The sequence below is a fragment of the Vigna unguiculata genome, chromosome 2 (assembly GCF_037176805.1).
Source record: "Vigna unguiculata cultivar grain cowpea cultivar isolate G323 ecotype 2 chromosome 2, ASM3717680v1, whole genome shotgun sequence".
Classification (NCBI taxonomy): Eukaryota; Viridiplantae; Streptophyta; class Magnoliopsida; order Fabales; family Fabaceae; genus Vigna; species Vigna unguiculata.
Window position 1 is genome coordinate 35653324 of NC_140793.1, and position 21291 is coordinate 35674614.

Genomic DNA, 21291 nt, shown 5'->3' on the forward strand with positions numbered 1-21291 from the left:
AAGTTAAAGAAAGCTGAGAGTGCAAACTCGTTGAGAAGTAAAAAGTTTAATCTCTATAAACTTGAATTGAATAATAGAAACTTTTGACTCTCCCAAAATCTACGATCACCAAACGAAATTATAAAATAAAAAAATTACACGAATTAAAGAAAATACCATTTTCGAATATTAAAATGAAAATGATAGATTCCCTTGCTTAAAAAAAATCTGTACGATCACTCATCTCTAGCAAGAAAAAAAAAAAACTACTCCTGCTCATATCTGCGGTTAATTAAAACTGTTGAATTCGCCGGTGCGGTAGCTAATATACGAGATCTTTGATTCATTGACATCGATAATTTTTTGCGTAACACTTAATTGTGGTGATAAGGAAGAAAAATACAATAGAAAAAAATTTTGCTTTCACATTTTGAAACACCTTTTTCTTCTTTGGAAACATGGAAGTAGAGACTCCAACGAATTAAGAAGAAACGTTAAAGTTGGAAGGCAGACATAGCAGTAGAGAAGAAGCAGGGAGTGTAGTGTATTATTAAGGAGGCAACAAAAAGGGAAAGAAAACAATAAATGGGAGATAAAAAGGTTGGGGTGGATGAGAGAGAAGAAAGAAGGCATAAATAAAGGAAGAGAGAGATGAAAAGCGAGGAAGAAGAAGCGGAAAAGGAGGAAAAATTAGGAGAAAAGTTGAGGCGAGGGGTTTTGGTAGGGAAAAGCAGGGGCCCCTCTACTCCATTCCCCTCTTGGCTCTCCCTCACTCACACTAACAAACACATTCGGGACCATTCTCTTTCTTCTAGGAAGCTCGCCGCAGCGCTCTGGGAATTCAACCACTCTTTCCCACTCTTTCAAATGCATCGTTCTGCTGCTAATCACGCTCCGCCTCCTGCCGCCGCCGCCGCCGCCGCTCCCGATCCCAGACATCGCCGCCACCATTACATCCTCCACAAGGACAAGGCTCTCCACATCTCCAACTTCCTGGCCGATGCATCTCCCAGTTCCCCTGATCAGGTGCCCTCTGTTTTTTTTTTCTTTCTGCTTCTTATCTTTGTCGTTCCTTCATTTGTTTGGGATTTTGTCTTTCGAGGGTTTATGTTATGTATACTTAGCTACCAGGTTAGGCTGTAATACTAGTTTTCTTTTGTTGTTTTTAATTTCCCATAAGTTGACTTGACTTATTATTATTATTGTTATTCCTGAAATATTCTTTCAGCATCTGCAATTTGTTCTTTATTAAAATGTTTCCTTACTGTCTGGTTTTTGAAGGGCATAGCGAATCTAGTTTGGGTTGATTTTGATACCCGTGATTAATTTTCCCGTTTTATGCTTGTCCTTCCTTTTGACGGCCATTTTCCTTTCGAAATTTCTCTTCCTTCGTTGTTTATGTATCTGTATTTGGCTGAATGATCTCTTTCATGTGGCCTTAGTTCACTACCTGTTTTCAATTTCTTTTATTTTGTGGATGGTCATGTTTAGATCTTAGCGTCCATGAGCATCGAGACATGTTTAGTGTGAAGTCATGCACTGTCTTTAACCTCGTGCCTGTATTGGAGGTAGAAATTCTCATAGACATTGTTAACGATTCCATAGAGACAAATCTAGATATCGTTTAAAATTATAATTTTCTGTTCTTTTATCAGCCAGCTAGCGCCAGCAGTTTGAGGAGGCATATTGCTGCATCCTTGATGCAGCAGCATCAGCATCGAGCAATTGAGAGAAATAATCATGCACTGCAACCTTTATCTCCTGCAAGTTATGGTAGTTCCATGGAGGTAAGCATCAACCTTGACCCCAACCATAATATGTATCTATATAGTTTGCTGCCAAAATAATCAGTTAGAATAATATCCATAATAAAGGAATCGTAATAATAGTGAAGATTGCTTAAAGAATGAAACAATTTCAGAGTTTGAGTCACTGTTTTTGTAGATTTATTTTTTAATTACCTTCTTGTTCCAGAGTGTATTGTAAAATATTTTCTGCGAATACTAGGTTCATCCTTTATTGTCTGTTTGATGCAAAGCGTAGTCAATACTGATCCCTACACTAGTGAAAGGTTGTTTATTGTTGGATGAATATACAATATTTTATTGAATGCTTTGCAGATGACACCCTATAATCCTGGAGCCACTCCTTCTAGTTCCTTGGAATTTAAGGGAAGGATTGGTGAGCCACATTATAGTCTGAAAACATCTACAGAGCTTCTAAAAGTGCTAAACAGAATATGGAGCTTGGAAGAACAACATGCTTCTAACATTTCATTGATAAAAGCATTAAAATCAGAGCTAGATCATTCGCGTATCAGGATCAAAGAGTTGCTTCGAGACCGACAAGCAGATCGACATGAGGTTGATGATCTGATGAAACAAATTGCAGAGGATAAATTGGTTCGGAAGAGTAAGGAGCAGGATCGACTCCACGCTGCCGTGCAATCCGTGAGGGATGAACTTGAGGATGAGAGGAAATTAAGGAAACGGTCAGAGAGTATACACCGGAAATTAGCTCGAGATCTCTCTGAAGTGAAGTCCTCTCTTACTAACGCTCTAAAAGAATTGGATCAAGAGAGAACAAGAAGAAAACTATTGGAGGAGCTCTGTGATGAATTTGCTAGGGGAATAAATGAATATGAACGAGAGGTGCATAGTCTGAATCACAAGTCTGATAAGGACTGGATTCAAAGGGCTGATCACGATCGTTTGATTCTTCACATATCTGAATCATGGCTGGATGAACGTATGCAGATGCAGCTGGAAGCAGCTCAGAATGGGTTTATGGATAAGTCCATAGTCGATAAACTAAGCCTTGAAATAGAGACTTTTCTTAGAGCTAAACAAAATAGTCGAAGTACAGAAAATATAGTGGTAAGGAATCGCCGTAATTCCTTGGAATCTGTACCACTGAACGATGCTGTCAGTGCACCGCAGGTGGGGGGTGATGACGATGATTCCGTGGGAAGTGATTCAAATTGTTTTGAGTTGAACAAGCCAAGTAACAAGGGATCTAAGGTACATGAAGAAGAGGCTGTCGACAAACATTTTGAGGATACATTGAAAACCAACCACACGAAGAAAAAACCAATACCACGAGAAGGGTTAAAACATCGTAGCCCATCTAGCTTGCAAGTGAAGTTTGAAGAACAGATGGCGTGGGCCATGTCATCTGATTCACATAAGAAGTCCCATTCAATTGATGCAGATAAGGGGAAGACCACAGATACCAAGGCAGTTGAAGGAACTTTATCTGAAAAATGCGAACACTTTGAGATCAACGAAGATGATGATTCTGAAAGAAAGATGAACCCCACTGAATTGCACAGCTCCAGTAAAAATCACATTATCGATAATCTGATAAGAGGTCAACTTATGGCATCAGAAGGTGGCAATATGCACGCTGAGAATAATTATGGCGAGGCTTCCTGCAGCAATGCTGGATGGAGGAATCAGGCAAGCCCTGTGAAGCAGTGGATGGCAAAACTTGGATCCCAAGACCTTGACGTATCGGAGGCTTCCAAAGTGCCTTCAGGATCAAAGGAGAACAATACTTTGAAGGCGAAGCTTCTTGAAGCTAGGTCCAAGGGGCAGCGATCGCGTTTAAAAGCCTTGAAAGGGTCCTTTTAGAGGTGCTTTAGCATAAACATTTAACATGTTGGAGAATTCAGGCTAAGGTAATAAGTCGGTGAAGAATTTGCATGCTGGTCATTGCACTTCCCTCGTCTTTTCCTTTCACGTGCAATTTTTTGCGTTGTTCATAATTTTCACTTTGTATCTGTAACATAATTTTCCTTTGGGGGTTTATTTTCTATATACTACTGTAGATGTTGTCATGTCATGTAGCGAAAAAAAGAATCCGGTCGATTTTGAGAAGTGAAAAACAAATATACAATTTTGGATAGTTTTTTGTATTCTTCTCATTGTTATGACACGACTGGACCCGAATTTGATCTTGTGACGCGTTAGTAAGTTTAAACCACACATGGCAAAAAAATTTGTACTTATCAGTACCAACCATGAATAGGGGATTCATAAAATATGGTTAATCCATGACTATATATGCATTGACCTGGGTATCATCGATGTTAATTATTTTATTAGTAAAAATACTCCCTCTTATAGTGTTTAAATATAAAGTAGTTATAGAAGGGAAAATAATTAATGTATCATTTAATTATAATTGGGATTTATAAAAAGGGACAAAGGATTTTTTGAAAAGGATCTTGTAAGTAAGGACAGAAAACACGTGAAGATTGTCGAAATTCTTTTTATTTAACGAAGTGATTTCATAGAAGTAGTATTTGGGTTCATTATAAGCAACTGTACTACTTTTTTCTCTTAAGTGTGCACCTGGTTTAAGTTCAATTTTTTTATACACCAAAGTATTTAAACTTACGAGATATGCGATGAAAATATATTTTAAAATAATTTTTCACATTAATTGACAAAGAATAACGTAAAATAGAAGCTATTTATGTAATTAGATCGCAAATATCAAGAGGTTCCGTTCCGGTGATATCCGTCAAGAAAAAGAAATAAATGGGCCAAATTCAGCAGGCCCGAACCTTGAAATCCAATTGAGCGCACGTGTGTATACGAAGAAGAGCGAAACGCAGACGGCGTCCCTGATGGCAGCGTCGTTCAGGTGGATATTACAATTACACAAGGATGTTCCAAAAGCCGCACGCTTCTACTCCGAAGGCTTGGACTTCACCATCAACGTGTGCTCTCTCCGTTGGGCCGAACTTCAATCTGGTTCTCTCAAGCTTGCCCTCATGCATTCTTCCCAGTACTTTCTCTTCTCTTCTCATGCCCACCATGTGTTCGATGATTGTTCATTGCTAATTGCCGTAATTAATGACGACCACAATGTGCATGGTTCTTTAATTAACTCTAATATGCCCGAGAAACCTACTAATAATAACGTGATTAGTTTCTTGATTTGTTATTATTATTTTTTTCTTAATTTTCGAAGGTTTTTCTGGTGGTCCAAATTATTATGTTTTCAAAGAAATGTTTGGTTTTGAATATTGGAAGGAGTGGTGACCTGCTGATTCATTTTCAATTTCACAGTGATCAAGCCACCGCGCAGAAAGCGTACTCCTCCCTTTTGTCTTTTACGGTGACTGACATGAACAGTACAGTAACTAAATTAATGGCGTTAGGAGCTGAACTCGATGGGCCCATCAAATATGAGATCCATGGAAAGGTATTGTGATTCACTCATAGCTTTCATACAACTGAAGAGGACTTGACCAAAGTCTGATGTGATTTACCTGTGATCAGGTTGCAGCTATGCGGTGTATTGATGGACATGTCTTAGGCCTGTATGAACCTGTCTAAGATGCATAGCAGATTCAGTATCAACAATACCCTCTGTTGTCATGGTAACAGTTTTTAGCCCGTTGTGATCTTGGAAAAGATAGGGTAAATATGTGATACCTTTCGTTTTATGGATTCCCTGCAATAATTGATAATGTTATCTTGTCGAGCCCTATAGCAGCAGCAGGATATGGCGTGTGAAGCAACAGACCTGAGAATAAGGTAAAATGATTAGAAGATTGAAAAGAAGGTATTCAAATGCCTCCAAATTATCTGTCTTTAAGATGGGGTTATTTTGGCACCATCCATATTTGCTATATTTGACAGGAAATCACCTCTAGATTTCTTTTTTCTCTTTAAGGAAGACAGCTTCTCTTTCCTCCCTGTTGAATTTTGGTTTAATTATAATATCTTGTCTTCTACTACTCTCCCAGGATTGATTTTTTTTGGTGAAACATTTAAACTTTAAAACTTTCAATTATACCACTAATTGTTGCCTTCGACCATGCAATCATTCAATCATCCATGGAATATTTTTTTGCCCAAGCCCCCTTGGATTAATGTGTTTTTCTATTTCTCGTGTGCTAATACATTGTATGGCGTCAGATACAAATTCCCTTCTTTTATATATATAAAGATATTGATGTAAAGGACTATGTAATGTAACCATCAAAAGTGATTGATGTGTGTCTAAATTATTAATATCAACTACATGCATGTTTACATTACATCATGGATTGCATCATTTGTCAGGTGTGAAAAATGAATGTTGATCCTTAAACCTGTATGTGTTCGCTTGATGTTGAAGATAAGAAGAACCCTTGTACACCCAAATACTTGCTTTATTCCCTCCTAATATTCTGCATGCCCCCTGAAGATGACATTATATCTTCTGTTGCGTTAGGAGTGGAGTTTCTTTAACAGTGAAATCGGATTTTCAAATGTAATATTTGCACTAATAGTTCCTTTTATTGTATACTTTAAAAATGTTTTTTCATTTTTAAGAAATCACTGCTTAAATTCTTTCACTGCTTTAATTTTTAATTCATATTAACTTCTAATTAATTCATTTGTAACTATTGAATACGAAGGAACATATATCAAAAATATTTTTATTTTTTTAGTGTTCAAAAGAATAGAGAAAAAATGGAGAAAAAAAAGAAGTTGTTCACTAACATTTGTGTTCTCATCGTTATTGGAAAAATTTATATTTTCTTCTCATCGTCTCTCTCCACTAAGGAGTCCATTGATTTGTGGGGTTGAGGTTTGATCATGCACTCGTTATAACATGTGTGATCCCACATTGTTTTCTTATTTCTTCCTCCTTATAAGTAAAAACCTGACCAAACATTTCTAAATCCGAACTACACAAAATGCTGTTTTTCCTTCCAACAGTTGACAAACTAAATGTTCCACAGCAAGTGCTGTTTTTCTTTCAAACAATAAACAAACCAGATGTTGCATACCGAACATATGCCTTGGTGGAAGCATCTTGAACATTGATTTGAGAGATAACCAATTAATGCCATTAACTAATTTTAGAAATTAAATACCAAATCGTGAGACCATACGCATGTTCTCCACTAGTAAAGAAAAGAAGGTGGTGATAATGTTACTTATTGTCAAATCAACTCAGATAAAATTAAACTCCTTGCAGCAGCATTACACAAAACATGCAGTTCACAACCTCAGTTCTCAGATCTTTGAGCTACCTTATGTATCAACCAATTAATAATATTTTGACTCACTTTTAATCTATTATTTTAATCATCTTTCAATTATCGTATCACACCATTAAAAAAATCAAAATAGATAATTAAAAAATGATTAAAATGATAAATTAAAAGTGAGTCAAAATATTATTATTCTTTTTAATATTGTTTGCATATTATAGCACATAGATTCGCAAGTGGATTATGATGACTTATTTATGGATTAAATCATGTTTTTTTTCTTAACTTTTAGTAAAAATTGTAATTAAATTCTCTTCGAATTTTTGGATTAATTTAGTTTTTTTTATCTTTAGAAATATGTGAATTTAGACATTTTAATCAAATTTTGTAAAATTTATTTGATATTTCAAATGTGTTTCTCAATCAACATTGAAATAAAAATATGTCAAACGGTGTAAACATATCAAATATTATTATAAAACATGAATATATATATATATATATATATATATATATATATATATATATATATATATATATATATATATATATATATATATAACGCTTTATTTATTTCCATATCTTGAGATGATGATGGAGAAGACTTTTATGATGATAACAAACAAATCCACTTCACTAACTCTTTATACTTTTCCATATGGGTTGGAAACATCTAGGCCCATGAGAATAAAGGGAAATCAAACTTTACCTAAATTAAGTATATTTCCAAACGTAATGCAAAATTCCATTGTCAAATCTCAAACACCACTCTATATTAAACTGGCCATGCTTCACTAGGTGATCAGCACTACGAAATTCGGGTATTTGATTTCTTTTTTAATTAGTCTGACATGATAACTAATTGCCAATTAATGACAAACAACTTTAGTTAAATCTTGTGTTTGCTAAAGATAGAGCAGTTATCAGTATCATCATATGATGGATAAAGTGATGTTAGATTCTGCATAATTGAAAATGGCCACTGTTACCTTTTTCCAGATTAAGACATGTTATCATATGATTTATATATAATTTTTGTATGTCATATATATTTTTGTGTAAACATTTTAATTTTTCTAATCCTTTTTATTTGTGTATTAAACAGTATTTTTTTATCAGAAATATAAAACATTTTATTTCATAAATAAAATAAATAATCGATTACTAAGGAATTACACAAGGAATTTAATACATTGAAAGTAATAATGAAACAATAGCAATAACTTATAAAATGACTACTGACTTACATTTATACATTTATAATACATAAATCAAAAATTACAATTAGAAAATAATTAACAAAGAAAAAAAAAAGTAATTTGCGTCCTTCAATCTCCCCCACCAAGCAAATGAAGTGCCATTAAATCTTTCATTGACAATATTCTTTCACATCAGTTTATTTTGTCGGAGTCATGCTTTGCATAACAGCTTCATCTGCATTCCACTCTTCAAGTAAAGATTGAAAACTTTCATACACACCATAACCATAATCAAACTCAATTCAGCAAATCCAAATCAATATTCACAACAACTTCTTAAATAGGGTGACATCCTGAAAGTTTGTTTTGTTATTCTATCAGTTAAAATTAAAATTAGAAAGATGCAACGTTACTCTTCAGAAAAAAGATAACATAGTATATTTCCATTAGTTGAGAATCTAAGTTTCAACTCTAACTTAACACCGATCATTATTATTATTATCTTGCCTCTTTGTAATAACATAATTTTGCTAAAAAATTGTTTCAACCAGCTGAATTAGATCCTTAACCTGATATCAATTATTTAAAAATATTTATAACAACGACTACATCAAAGATTGTAATTACTCACCCTGTGAAATTGAATTGAATCCAAAGAGAAAGAAGTATGTGATAACTTTAACTTAATATCTATTGTTAGAAGTCGACTTTAAAATCTAACTCAACCCCACAAAACTGGCTTGTAACATGAAGTTCGATAAGATAGACTCTAACCAGGCTCTGATACCATGTTAGAAGTGGACTTTAAGTCTAATTCAACCCTACAAAACTGACTTACAAGGTGAGGTTTGTTCTGACTATGTACTATAAATTGTTTTATCTTTAGTCGATGTGAGACTTCCAACCTCTATTAGAAGAAAAAAAAAATCATAGAAAATTGAAGGACGAATGAAAAAGAAAAAGAAAAAAAGGGAGCTCCCTTCAGTCCAAATACATGAAGCATAAGATTCAATTTGTCTCCCGCATCATTCATTCATCTACTGTGTGAGTGTTTCGTTCACTCTATCAATATTTGGATGAATGAGTCGGCAGCTAATTGAATCTTATTACCACGTGTTAGTGGACCGAAGAAAGCTCTCTCTTACCGACTTCTATTCATTGCTCAATCACCATGCAAATCTTGTTCCAAACCTTCAAACACTCGAAGACCAAACAATGACATGAGTGAGATGAGAACCTTAATCTTAGTACTGTCGAGAAAAATGTTCACACAGAGACTGAGGGAACAAGCCCTTTTTATAAGCTCGCATCAAGAGAAAGCACTACTGTTATTTAAAGTGCTTTTGCATTATCACTTGCCTTTGTAATTTTTCATAAATTCTTTCAGTTTAATATGTGCAAAGATTTATATGCTTTTATTTAATTCAAAATTACGTATTTTTAGAGTTAATAATTTTATTGCGTGTGTTAATCTAAAAGATATGAATGAGATCATGAGAGATTCGAATAGGATTACCCTGTGAAAGACAATGGTTACACAACACCAATTATACCCTTTCTATGTCTGCCATGTAGCCATATGAAAACTAAAATGTAACTGGGAATATTCAATTCCTATCAGAATATATTTTAGAATATTTTTTTTTTAATGTAATCCTATTAGAAATATTTTCATTTATTAAATAAATAAAAACAATGACATCCAATGAGCACAATCCATGTCACGTGTGTTTTAAACAATAAAATAATGACACGTGTATTTTTTACATACTCAAAATACTTTCTTTTACTTAATATTTACCATATAAAACATGATATCGTTTAAAATATAAATTCAAATATTGTACATTAAAGACAATAATCTCAAAAGTAAATACAAAATCTGAAAAAAGTGGCTAACTCATGGAAATTCTTAAATAAATATAGCTAATTAATAAACAACTTTAGTTAATTAATTTCTCAATAACAAGACAGGTATATATAGAACATTTATAGTAATTAATTTGAATTAGATTAGTTTTTAATATGAAATCATAAAGCTAAAATTGATTTTATTCAATGAAACATATAACGTTTTTTTTTTTGGTTTTTTATTGATTTTATTTTGGATTTTTCAGTTTGGTTATTTGTATTTGGGTTAAGTATGTTTTTAATCCCTGAACTTTGACCCAAAATTGGAATTCGTCTGGCCGAAACTTTGATAAATTTTGGTCCCTAAACTTTAAAAATGAATGAATATAGTCCTTTTAACATAATTTTGTTAATTTTTTTTTAGGTTTCGAACGCATTTCTCAGTAAATATTGAGCTGAGGATGTGTCAAACGACAGAAACAACTCCAATATTAACATGAAACACATTCGACATATTGAAAAAAGTCAAAGTAATTGGGTTAAAATGACTATATTCATTCATTTTTAAAACTTAGAGACTAAAATTGATCAAAGTTTCGGCTAGGGACGAATTCCAATTTTGGATTAAAGTTCAGGGACTAAAAACATACTTAATCCTTTGTATTTGATTAAATTGATCAATTGATGGACACTACTGGCCATTTATTTTGTTGGTTAAATTGGGAAAAAAATTGGCATCACACTTGATAAAAAATAAACAAATTTTCTTTATAACATAAATACAACCCTCTCAAACATTGTTTTTATTTCAAGCAATTGTAAGTTTATAATATGACATATCAACATTTGAGAAACTAAAATATTTATTTATTTCATTTGGATTACCAAATATATATTTATCTTAAATTTAGAAATAAAAAAATTAATTCTACAATTGTTCTATAAGATTTTCAATTCTTTGTTTTTTTTAAGTATAAACCGAGTCAATATAAATTTTCTTTTTTCCCTTCTTTTTCTTAGCTTCATAATTAAGCTACAATACATCAAGGTTAAGCAAATTCAATTTTTCTATTCAAACACTTGAAACCTAATTAAAATTTTATTTTATTTATTTTCGATGGCAAAAAAGGCTAGAGTTATGATATATCTATGGTTATACGGTAAATTTTAGACCCACTAAATTAGTTTTGGTTTTTTTTTTCAAATTTTTGAAGGAAATTATATTTCAATACACATAATTGAAATCAAACCAAATATACTATAGAAAAAAAAATATGAGAGGATAAAAAATGCAAAAAGAAAATATAAATTAAAGTTATTTAATAGGTTAAACTAAAGAAAGTAACTTGATCAAAATTAATCAATAAATTACCGGTTTGATGAAAATCCATTAATAACATCGGAAGAAATAACAATGAAATAAATATAGTCTCCTTAAATAAAGTCAAGAATTAAATTTGTATAAATTTAAACAAAAAGTAACTAAGTAGGGAAATATTATTATCGTTTAAAAAAGTATATTTAAATATGATATTGGTTCTTTTAAGTTTTAGTGAAATTTAGAATTTGTCCATTTTTAAAATTTTTGACCAATTTAGTCTTTTATTTTTAAAAATGTGTGAATTTAGTTATTTTAACCAAATTTAGTTAAGTTTATTTAACATTTAAAGTATATTTCATGATAGTATTTAAATTGTTTATACCGTTTGACACATTTTCGCTTTAATATTAACTCAAATATTATCATAAAATACATTTAAAATATCAAATAAACTTAATAAAATTTGGTAAAAATGATTAAATTTACATATTTTTAAAAGTAAAAATTTTAATTTATATAAAATTTCAAAGAATAATTTCAAAATTTATTGAGATTTGAGATTAAAAAAAACATATTTAATTCAAAAAAAATAAGTGAGGTTACCCACCCTTGGTACATTACAGTGTATTTCCCCTTGCATTTGGCATTGAATCCAACAGCATCTTGATACCTTCTGGGTGACCTGAAACCAAAAGAACAGTTTCATTGCATAAACCCTGAAATTAAAAGCGGTTATAACGTCGTTTTCACATTTCAAACTCGAAAAATCAAGTCCCAACCAAACGGTTACATTCGTCTCTTAAACACTGATTTATATTCTCTCTCCCTGGATCTGACATTTGGATGATAATTTCGACGAACAAGAAATGCGTAGCCGGGGATCGCAGAACCGGCTTTCTGGTAATTCTTTTGGATCACGTGTTTCTGCGCTCATGCTAGCCATGATTTCTACCATGGCTACCATTTACGTTGCCGCCAGGTTAGTTACTTAGTAAGTTTTTATAATTATTATTTTAAGTTTTCTTCTCCTTATTCATCATCTGTCTTTTCAACTTCTACTGTGAATTGCGTTTCGAGTTTTTGATGTATTGTGATACGCAGGCTATTTCAGGAGGCGGAAAGTAGGGCTTATTTAGTCGAAGAGCTTGAAAAAAGAACTGGTCAGGTATGGTGTTAGTTTTCTTCGTTGAAATTTGCAAATGCCTGTCGTACATTTTACACTGGAATGTTCTTTTATGATTAAGTGTGTGCTGTACCATACCATGCCTTTTTCTGTGTGTGGATGCGATTGGTGGTGTTTCTCTTTTTAATTTTTAGTTGTCGTCTTAGGATATCAATGAGGCAGTATAGTTCATCCGATTTCAGGGTCAATCTGCCGTTTCTCTTGATGATACACTGAAAGTTATAGCCTGCAGGTAATTTTCGTATTTTAATTATTGAATTTAAATTTGGCTACTAATAATCTCTACCTAAGACTGTTGTTCGCTTATTTTTAGGGAACAAAGTAAGAAGTTGTCTGTCCTTGAGACGGAACTAGCTGCGGCTAGACAGGAAGGTTTTGTTCCAAAGCGCTTGCTAGGAAATAATGAAAAACATCCTACAAAGAAAGTACTTTTAGTAGTTGGAGTGATGACAACCTTTGGCCGGAGGAAAAACCGAGATGCAATCCGTAAGGCTTGGATGCCAGCAGGTACCTTTGTCGTTGTTTTGATTTCCTTTTACATGATTCTGCATATTGGCATTATCAGCTTTATTCGATGGAACACTTTCTATGTGCCAAATAAATTTATTGTAGACTTCAATTTTGTAGTTTGGTTTCCGCCTTCTATGATCATGAGCTACTGCTGAATATCAGGCGTGCTGTTATTGTTTTTGGTCTTTCTTCTGTTTTATCATTTCCAATATTGTTACTGAATGCAATGAGTCATATGACCTTCAACTGGGCAACATAAATAACATATGAAGCCAGAACTCAAAAGTTTGACAGCAGGTGCTGATCACTTTTCAGTTTCAAGCAATATACTATCATCTGACAACCTATTTTTACCACTTCATGGGTTTTATAATTTATTTTGGTTCATAAATGTCAGCATGTTTGGATCCGTGTTCAGGCAGTCACATTAATAATTTGGTTTTTTGAAATTCTCTGCTATAAATATGGCTCTGTTTTTAATCTTTCAAATTATATTAATGTAGTCTTTAAAAGCCTTGCCAAAGCTCATTGATACCCTATTTTCTGCAGGTATAGCTAGGAGAGAACTGGTTGATAAGAAAGGAATCATTGTGCGATTTGTAATAGGAAGAAGGTACATTTTTGGAGGTTCAAATTCAATTTTTGCAAATGATTGACTTTTAACATTTTTGATGCAGTGCAAACGGTGGAGACAGTTTGGACAAAGAAATTGAAGCAGAAATCAGTCACACCAATGATTTCGTCATTCTTGTATGTTACCTTTTATGATGATAATTTCATTCGAGCCATATTTGATGAAAAATACAGATATTATAATTTTCCCGGGGTGACTGAATGCGCACATTTGGCACATGCATTTTAGATATACTTTGTATTGTAAAGGGCTTGGTATAAAACTATGGCTTCAAACTTCTTTTAAATTCAAAATTTTGAAGTATAGTTAATAAAGTCTTTGGGCCAACTTCTGTTCTTACCCCTTGTTTTGTGGACTATTGAGGCATCACGTGATATACATATAATTTAATACACGTGACAAGTAAATATGATAATGTCATGTAGCTTTGTTTACTTCACAGGGTAATCAAGTGGAGGCCCCTGAAGAAAAAGCAAAAAAGATAAAATCATTCTTCATTCATGCAGTAGGCAAATGGGATGCTGAATTTTATGCTAAGGTCAATGATGATGTCTATGTTAATCTCGGTATGTGGTCCTTAATTCTGTCTGGCAATGAAAAATATAATACATCATGCATCTCATGCACACACATAAAAGGCTGTTTTTAATAATTGGAATATATCAAATATAATATTGCTATAGCTCCATTGCAGAACTTACCATTCATGAAAATCAAACAACAGAAAATATTGGTACCGATAATTTGATGATGAACGGAAACCCCACCGGTGTAGTTATATAAATTTCTTGAATTCCTAGATAGTTGTGAAGATTTAGAAGTGATAAAGCCAATTGGATTTAGTATTTTTAGCTGTTGTAGGTCCTTTGCTGTGTGACTGTGTGTGAAATTATTTCTTCTACAGATTCCCTTGGAGTAGTGCTAGCTTCTCATTTGGACAAGCCCCGTGTGTATATTGGTTGCATGAAATCAGGCAAAGTTTTCTCTGAGCGGTGAGTATAATGCTTCATTAGGAAGTAAGAACAATTTATTATGGTATTAGAATTTTTTCCCTTTTCTCATTCTGTCCGAATCATGTTTTATAGGACACATAAATGGCATGAGCCAGACTGGTGGAAATTTGGTGATGGAAAATCGTGAGTAATACTAATACATACTTAACTGTTAGTTTTATTTATTTCCTTTTCTTACGAGATATTGATTTTGATACAAAGCTAAAAGTTCTTTGTAGAATATTACGGTTTTGGGAAGACATTGCCAATTGTTCTTAGTTCCTGTTCTATATGATGCTATCACTTTTTTTTTTCAGAAAAATTTAACCTACCTACTGATACCTTATCAAAAGATGTTTACCGGTGATAAGGATTCCTTAATGAGCTTATGCAACAGTGGAAATGTAATCAATAATGATAAATAAACTGGTTTCCAACATCATGTCTCAGTTGAATGATGGAATTTTCTTTTCCTCAAGATGATAATTTTTACATATTTAAATATGAGTGAAATAACCTAATGAATTAGCATAGTGATTGGACACTCTGCGTTCACATGATATGTCAAGAAAACCATGTTAGATTTTCACCATCGGTTAAAACTAGTTGGACGAGTAACAATTACTGTGTTGCAAAAAGATTAGAGTTTGGTCTAATGAGTTAGAAGAAACTCATGATAAGACAAAAGAGAGAAGAAAAATAGTTATAATGATTAAAGAAAACCATAACAACTTAGTATTATAACACTCCTCAACTTTTATAAGAAAAAATGTTTGTAAATAGTTTCTTAAAAGACTTATCAAAGCTTACCTGTTAGATATACTGTCCAAATAATGTATTAGATCCCTGAATTGTTTTTCTCCCATCCTTTTATTGGACTTTTTTTGTTGACATTCAAATCCATGCTTGTTTTGATTCAGATACTTTAGACATGCTTCAGGTGAGGTCTATGTCATTTCAAAATCATTGGCTCAGTTTATTTCAATAAACAGGTATAGTTTTCATTTGTGTGTGTTTGTAATAATTATCTAACTGCGTCTTTGAATTAGATTCAATTCTTTCATGATTGATTCAAATTTTCACGGTGAAAGCCAAATCCGCAAATAGTTTGTTCCAGATTTTCAATTTTTGGATATGATTTTAGTCAGGTCAGTATCCAAACATGAAGTAAAAATGTTGTATCAATTTGGAATGTTTACTTTGCAGTTTTATGCTCCGTACATATGTACACGATGATGTAAGCATTGGATCTTGGTTTATTGGGCTTGATGTACAGCACATTGATGAAACAAAACTTTGCTGCTCCTCCTGGTCCCCTGGTAAATTTCTTGTTACCATATCTATCTTATATATAGACATCGTATAGTATTAATAATGAGTGATACTACACAAATTGGCCCAGTTGTTCCAGGCGTTATCAAAAGTAACGGGCTTTTAAGGTGGACGGGGATAAGTGTTACAAACAGCGTATGATGGATTTAGTTATTGTTTATTGTTTTCTTCCCATCTTTCAGGGGCAATTTGTGTGGCAGTATGACGACTTTCCAATGACAAATAGAGTGACAGAAGGATCTATAGCAAACAGAAACCTGTTCCATCCTCTATCATCATTTTTGTCTCAGGTGATTCCATTATGATAAATTCAACCAGCTGTTGATTCTTCCATTTGAATGCAGGCTTGTTTGTTTGTAGTATGGCTGTGACATGAGGTACCAGCATGCTCCTCAGAATGGTCCAAGGTATTGAGAAATTGGTCATGTTTGTGTGATTTTGAGAAATTGTTCTTTCTCCATTTAATGGTGTAATATAAATAGCTCTTGCCCATCTTTGTTATACTTAACACACCATATGGGAAAAATGTAAGAAAGTATAGCAACTAAAATGTAAGATTTTTTTTTTTTTTTTTAACTAGACTTGAGATATACATGTTGAATCCACACTTGATTTTAGGGTTGGTCGTAAGTAGATTAGACTTAACACATCATGCATTCATACCTCTTGCCTAGTTCAGTTATTTTTTCTTTGAATTATATGTTATATTATTTAAGACATTGCCATGTTCTTTTTCGGTTTTAAGTATAATTGAGGTATGATGTAAATTATTGTTGAACTTATTCCTTTTATAGCTTATTATTTACATGCAGTACTCTTTTTATACATGCATGTAGTGTGTATACTCACTACAAACAATAAGAGAATAGTCTAGTCAACCACCGAATTATTTTGCATTGTTTCAAGCTGAAACATTTTGTGGATATTTTGTGGGTTAAGTTCAGGCCAAGAATGTGTGAATTTTATTTTTTTTTGTTTGAAAATATAACTTACAAAACTAGAAGTGGGTTGGATGGAAAGCTATTTATGCTTAGATTTGGACTTGGATGTGAGTGGAGATAGATTAACTTTATATACACTTATTCAAAGTAAAAAATGTTACACTCTCACTCCATGAATATTGATTATACAAGAAAATTATTACTTTTGTAATTAAATATAGACGAGAAAGTACATCCTTTAGGGCGTACAATAAAGTATTTGCCTTATGTTTTGATACCTTCAGGATATCAATGTGTGATTTAACTAATCCCATGTCTTTAATTGTTGGACACCTGTACGTTATTGTAATTATTTTGTATAATACTAAGTTAATTTAAGTAATTTATGTGACAAATTTATTATTATTTAAAAGTGGTTTATTTTTCATTCGAAACTTTGAAGTTTTTATTTATTTAAACTCATTCTCAAGTTAACAATACTGGATAAGATTTGTTGAATCAAATTTCTTAACAAAATATATTGATTTTAACAATAACCAATAAATATAATTAAATTATAGGATTAATGTTATAAAAATATATTTAATTGAAGTTTGTAGAAAAAAACTAAACTATGTTTATGTTAAAAAATAATGTTTCAAAATATTTAAATATTTATCATTTGTGAATTCAATTTAAATAATTAGTTTTATTTATAAGTCAAATGATCCACTTATTAAATAATAATTTATTATTTTGAATAAGGATCTTTAATTCGGTTTTTAGATAAACATATTCAAACTAACATAAGAATTACGGGTTCCGAGATGAGAAAAAAAAAAACAAACCAAAGTGACTATTGTAATTTGGTTTAGATTAATTATGTCATTTTATTGAAAAGTTTTAATATTCATTTGACTAATAATAAATATTTTGTTTTTTCAATAATTTGTTTGTATGTATTAGCAAATTTCTTTCTTTCATTTTTATTTTCAAATTATAAAACACAAATGAGTATTTATGTTTTTACAACGCCAAAGTGAAGCATAAGTGTAGTTTTATTATATTTATACATTATGGTATAAATACTAATAGTAACAAATTATGTGTACATATGTGTAATTCTACATATACTTCAAAATGAAAACATTAAAATTAATCATTTTTATTCTATTTTAATATTTTAGTATTTGTTTTTCTTTAGGAACGCAACATCCACCTCTTACCAGGCATGTGTTAAATAAATTGCAACATCCACCTCTTACCAGGCATGTGTTAAATAAATTGTGTAAACATCAACCAAATCAAATATATTACGCTTTTCCCTTGTAAGTAATAAACAATGTACAATATTTAAACAACTGAAACGATTCTAAAATGTTAAACTGGAAATTAAAATAAACTTCTTTGAAACATAAATGCGATTTTAAACTTATATTGACTTTTGAGTATTTTTTTAATTGGTTTGTTTCTAAACACAATGTTTATAATTCAGTAAAATAATGTACCATAAAAGTATTTTTAAAAAATTATGATTTACAAGTTAATAGATTTTAAATTAAAGTAAAAAATATTATGAAATCTTAGAAAAATATATTTTAAAACAGCATTCCTTCATAAAATACTAAAATTAAAATTAATTTATTTTACTTTATTATAATAAAAATATTTTTCTTAGAAAAATAATAAAATAATTATCGATTATATTAGAAATAAATTTTAAAACAACATAATTATGCTTTATATACCTAAATATAAAGAAATTTTTTATAACAAAGTATATTGGTAATAGATATTTGGTATAATTGATTATATAGTCTATTACATATAAAATGTTGGTGACTGTGAAGGATATTTAACATGTAAATTGTTTTTATTTTTTACTTCTTAATCTATCTCTGGTTGTTACTTATTTCATTTCAAACATACAAGATTAATTGTATTTAAAAAGTTATATTAATCTTTTATTTAAATATTCTAATAGTGTAACTAAAATTAGAAATCAACTACTATTAAAATATTTAACAAAATATTATCAAATGAAATAAAAATAATTAAAAATTATTATTATTTCAGAAAAAAAATAATGATTTTTAATTATGAGAAACAGTTTCTAATTTATTGGATCTCGGATCGAAATAAAAACCTCCCAATCCAAAATATTTTTTTTAGTTGGTTAGTTAGTTGAGGTTTTGGGTTTTAGGTTCCCAGAAAATACTATAAGTGTCATCGCAAAACCATGATTCTTCGCTCTTTTTCATCTCATTCCTTCTTGGGTCACACATAAATAGTGTTTCGAAATTGGAGATGAATGCTTCAGCTCCTACTTCTGGAGCAGGTAAAAGACCACCACCATATCCACACAAAGCTGATAAGAATCCTCTTCAATCTTCAGTTGAACTCGTCAAAGACAAGAATGGAATATCCCAACTCATTCTCCGAAATAATGATGCTTCTGCAACTGTTAGTTTATTAGGAGCTCAAGTGATTTCTTGGAAAACAAAACGAACTGGAGAGTTACTCTTCTTAAGCAAGAAAGTACTTATCTCATCTCTGTCTTAGTCAATGTATTTCATATTTTAATTTTAATGTTAGTTCAGATTCTGTAAATGAATCTTGAATTCATTTTTGAATTCTTCTATTTATTAATTTTCTTTTTATTTTAAGGCCATCTTTAATCCTCCCACAGCTGTGAGAGGAGGAATTCCAATCTGTTTTCCAGAGGTATGAATGATTTATTTTAAATTTTAGTTGTATTTCACAATGTTGCATTTACTCGTGGATAACAAAAAAAAAAAATTGGTGTGATTTTTGTGTAGTTCAAAAACAATGAAACACGGGAGGATCATGGATTTGTCAGAAACAGGATCTGGGTTATCGAAGAAAATCCTCCACACCTTTCAGGTGATTTCAGTGCAAAAGTGTACGTTGATTTGTTCTTAAAACCATCTAAAGAAGATGCAAAAATATGGCCACATAGGTACCCAAATGTATATTTAACATTTTCTCACAGAATATATCTATATATTTCTTTATAGTTTGAAGTACTGAATATCACTTTGCATTATCCTATTCAGCTTCGAGTTTCGCCTAAGGATTTCTTTGACAGCACTGGGCATCCTGAGTTTGACATCACGCATCAGAAATGTAGATTGCAAGAATTTCAGTTTCCGCATCGTCTATCATACATATTTGTCAGTGTCAGATATTTGGTGGGTATAATTTGTAAATATCCCAAACCTTCTAAAAACTTTTTAAAACAGATATAAAATGAAATAAATTGTATAGTTAATTTGGACTTTTTCATATTACTCATTTAAATTTCTTACTATTAATTGTGATTCTAATTTATGATTTAATTTTACGAAAACTTTACTATGACTAAACATCACTCACTCACTCACCCGTGCTAGTTAGTTAATTGTTGACAGTGAGGTGAGGATAGAAGGGTTGGAAACGCAATACTATCTCGATAACCTATTGCAGAAACAACGATTTACAGAACAAGGAGCTTCTTTGACATTTGAATCAGAAGTGAGACAATTATTATCATATTTTTTTAGTCAGAGTTATTCTGCTCACCAAAGATTTAATTTGTTTGTTAATGTTACTGGCTCCATCTTATAGGTTGACAGGGTTTATACCGATTCTAACAATGTGTTAGCTGTTCGGGATCATTACAAGAAGAGAACAGTTATAATAAGAAAGGATGGACTTCCTGATACGGGTGAGTTTCCTTTTAAAACCTAAGAAATAACTAATATTGATTAAAACCTCAAAAATAACTAATATTGATGGATTTTCCTTTTACATATGCTAACAAATCATATGACATTTTGTCATTGAACAGTTGTTTGGAATCCTTGGGACAAAAAGTCGAAGTTCATAGCAGATTTAGGAGATAAAGAGTATCAGGAAATGCTCTGTGTTGATGGTGCAGCACTTGAAAACCCAATCACCCTGAAGCCGGGTGAAGAATGGAAAGGCGACTTAGAACTCTCAATTCTTCTAATATCTTGATCATTTAAATTTAAAAATATTAAATACTATTAGAACTTTATTAATACTGATTCACTTGGAAATATTAAAATGTAAATTTAAAAATAGTAAATACTATTAGAACTTTCTTAATACTGGTTCACTTTGAAGTATTAAAAGTACGAATCTATTCATAAAAATTGTCTTGAGTTAGTTTAATTATTTCACAATCTTTACTTTAAAAATTAATCAAATTAAATGCTAACCTGTAACTATATATATATATATATATATATATATATATATATATATATATATATAAAATACATATAAAATACATAGTGAGAATATACAAATTATTATAAATATGAATTAGAAAACCAATAAATAAG

General features: G+C 31.4%; 4 protein-coding genes and 2 long non-coding RNA genes across 11 annotated transcripts; 4 read left to right on the forward strand and 2 right to left on the reverse strand.

Annotated features, from left to right (window-relative positions):
- Nucleotides 1-305: 305 nt before the first annotated feature.
- On the forward strand, nt 306-3885 carry LOC114173785 (uncharacterized protein At5g41620-like). 3 transcript variants are annotated; one of them, XM_028058380.2, is made up of 4 exons: nt 864-1005; nt 1471-1547; nt 1635-1766; nt 2100-3885. In XM_028058380.2, the coding sequence occupies exons 2-4, from the start codon at nt 1497-1499 to the stop codon at nt 3609-3611; spliced, it is 1695 nt and encodes a 564-aa protein (XP_027914181.2). In that variant the 5' UTR covers nt 864-1005; nt 1471-1496; the 3' UTR covers nt 3612-3885. The 3 variants fall into 3 exon arrangements, with proteins under 3 accessions (XP_027914178.2, XP_027914181.2, XP_027914179.2); XM_028058377.2 differs by lacking the exon at nt 1471-1547 and having other exon boundaries at nt 306-1005; XM_028058378.2 differs by lacking the exon at nt 864-1005 and having other exon boundaries at nt 1022-1547.
- A 514-nt stretch (nt 3886-4399) lies between these two features.
- On the reverse strand, nt 4400-5162 carry LOC146888528 (uncharacterized). The gene is made up of 2 exons (XR_014992885.1): nt 5032-5162; nt 4400-4895 (listed from the first exon to the last, which is right to left on the reverse strand). It is a non-coding gene; the product is annotated as an uncharacterized LOC146888528 (long non-coding RNA).
- Nucleotides 4470-5731, forward strand: LOC114173036 (Lactoylglutathione lyase / glyoxalase I family protein). Of its 3 annotated transcripts, none has more exons than XM_028057231.2 (4): nt 4470-4773; nt 5058-5193; nt 5271-5371; nt 5485-5731. In XM_028057231.2, exons 1-3 carry the CDS (start codon nt 4613-4615, stop codon nt 5325-5327), a joined length of 354 nt encoding a protein of 117 aa, XP_027913032.1. In that variant the 5' UTR covers nt 4470-4612; the 3' UTR covers nt 5328-5371; nt 5485-5731. The 3 variants fall into 3 exon arrangements, with proteins under 3 accessions (XP_027913032.1, XP_027913033.1, XP_085525805.1); XM_028057232.2 differs by having other exon boundaries at nt 5488-5731; XM_085669679.1 differs by having other exon boundaries at nt 4474-4773; nt 5271-5731.
- Nucleotides 5732-8151: 2420 nt separating this feature from the next.
- LOC114173166 (uncharacterized) lies at nt 8152-9532 on the reverse strand. The gene is made up of 2 exons (XR_003602455.2): nt 9324-9532; nt 8152-8413 (listed from the first exon to the last, which is right to left on the reverse strand). It is a non-coding gene; the product is annotated as an uncharacterized LOC114173166 (long non-coding RNA).
- Nucleotides 9533-11995: 2463 nt separating this feature from the next.
- LOC114172705 (hydroxyproline O-galactosyltransferase HPGT1-like) lies at nt 11996-16634 on the forward strand. Of its 2 annotated transcripts, XR_003602235.2 has the most exons (13): nt 11996-12329; nt 12452-12515; nt 12716-12765; nt 12847-13040; nt 13593-13656; nt 13721-13793; nt 14120-14243; nt 14582-14669; nt 14763-14813; nt 15590-15661; nt 15876-15988; nt 16184-16291; nt 16362-16634. XR_003602235.2 is itself a non-coding variant. In XM_028057038.2 (12 exons), the coding sequence occupies exons 1-12, from the start codon at nt 12217-12219 to the stop codon at nt 16204-16206; spliced, it is 1029 nt and encodes a 342-aa protein (XP_027912839.1). In that variant the 5' UTR covers nt 11996-12216; the 3' UTR covers nt 16207-16634. The 2 variants fall into 2 exon arrangements, 1 of the variants encoding a protein (XP_027912839.1); XM_028057038.2 differs by having other exon boundaries at nt 16184-16634.
- A 2329-nt stretch (nt 16635-18963) lies between these two features.
- Nucleotides 18964-21024, forward strand: LOC114174722 (putative glucose-6-phosphate 1-epimerase). The gene is made up of 7 exons (XM_028059564.2): nt 18964-19459; nt 19589-19645; nt 19741-19901; nt 19999-20133; nt 20353-20455; nt 20549-20648; nt 20772-21024. The coding sequence occupies exons 1-7, from the start codon at nt 19229-19231 to the stop codon at nt 20939-20941; spliced, it is 957 nt and encodes a 318-aa protein (XP_027915365.1). The 5' UTR covers nt 18964-19228; the 3' UTR covers nt 20942-21024.
- The last annotated feature ends 267 nt before the right edge of the window (nt 21025-21291 follow it).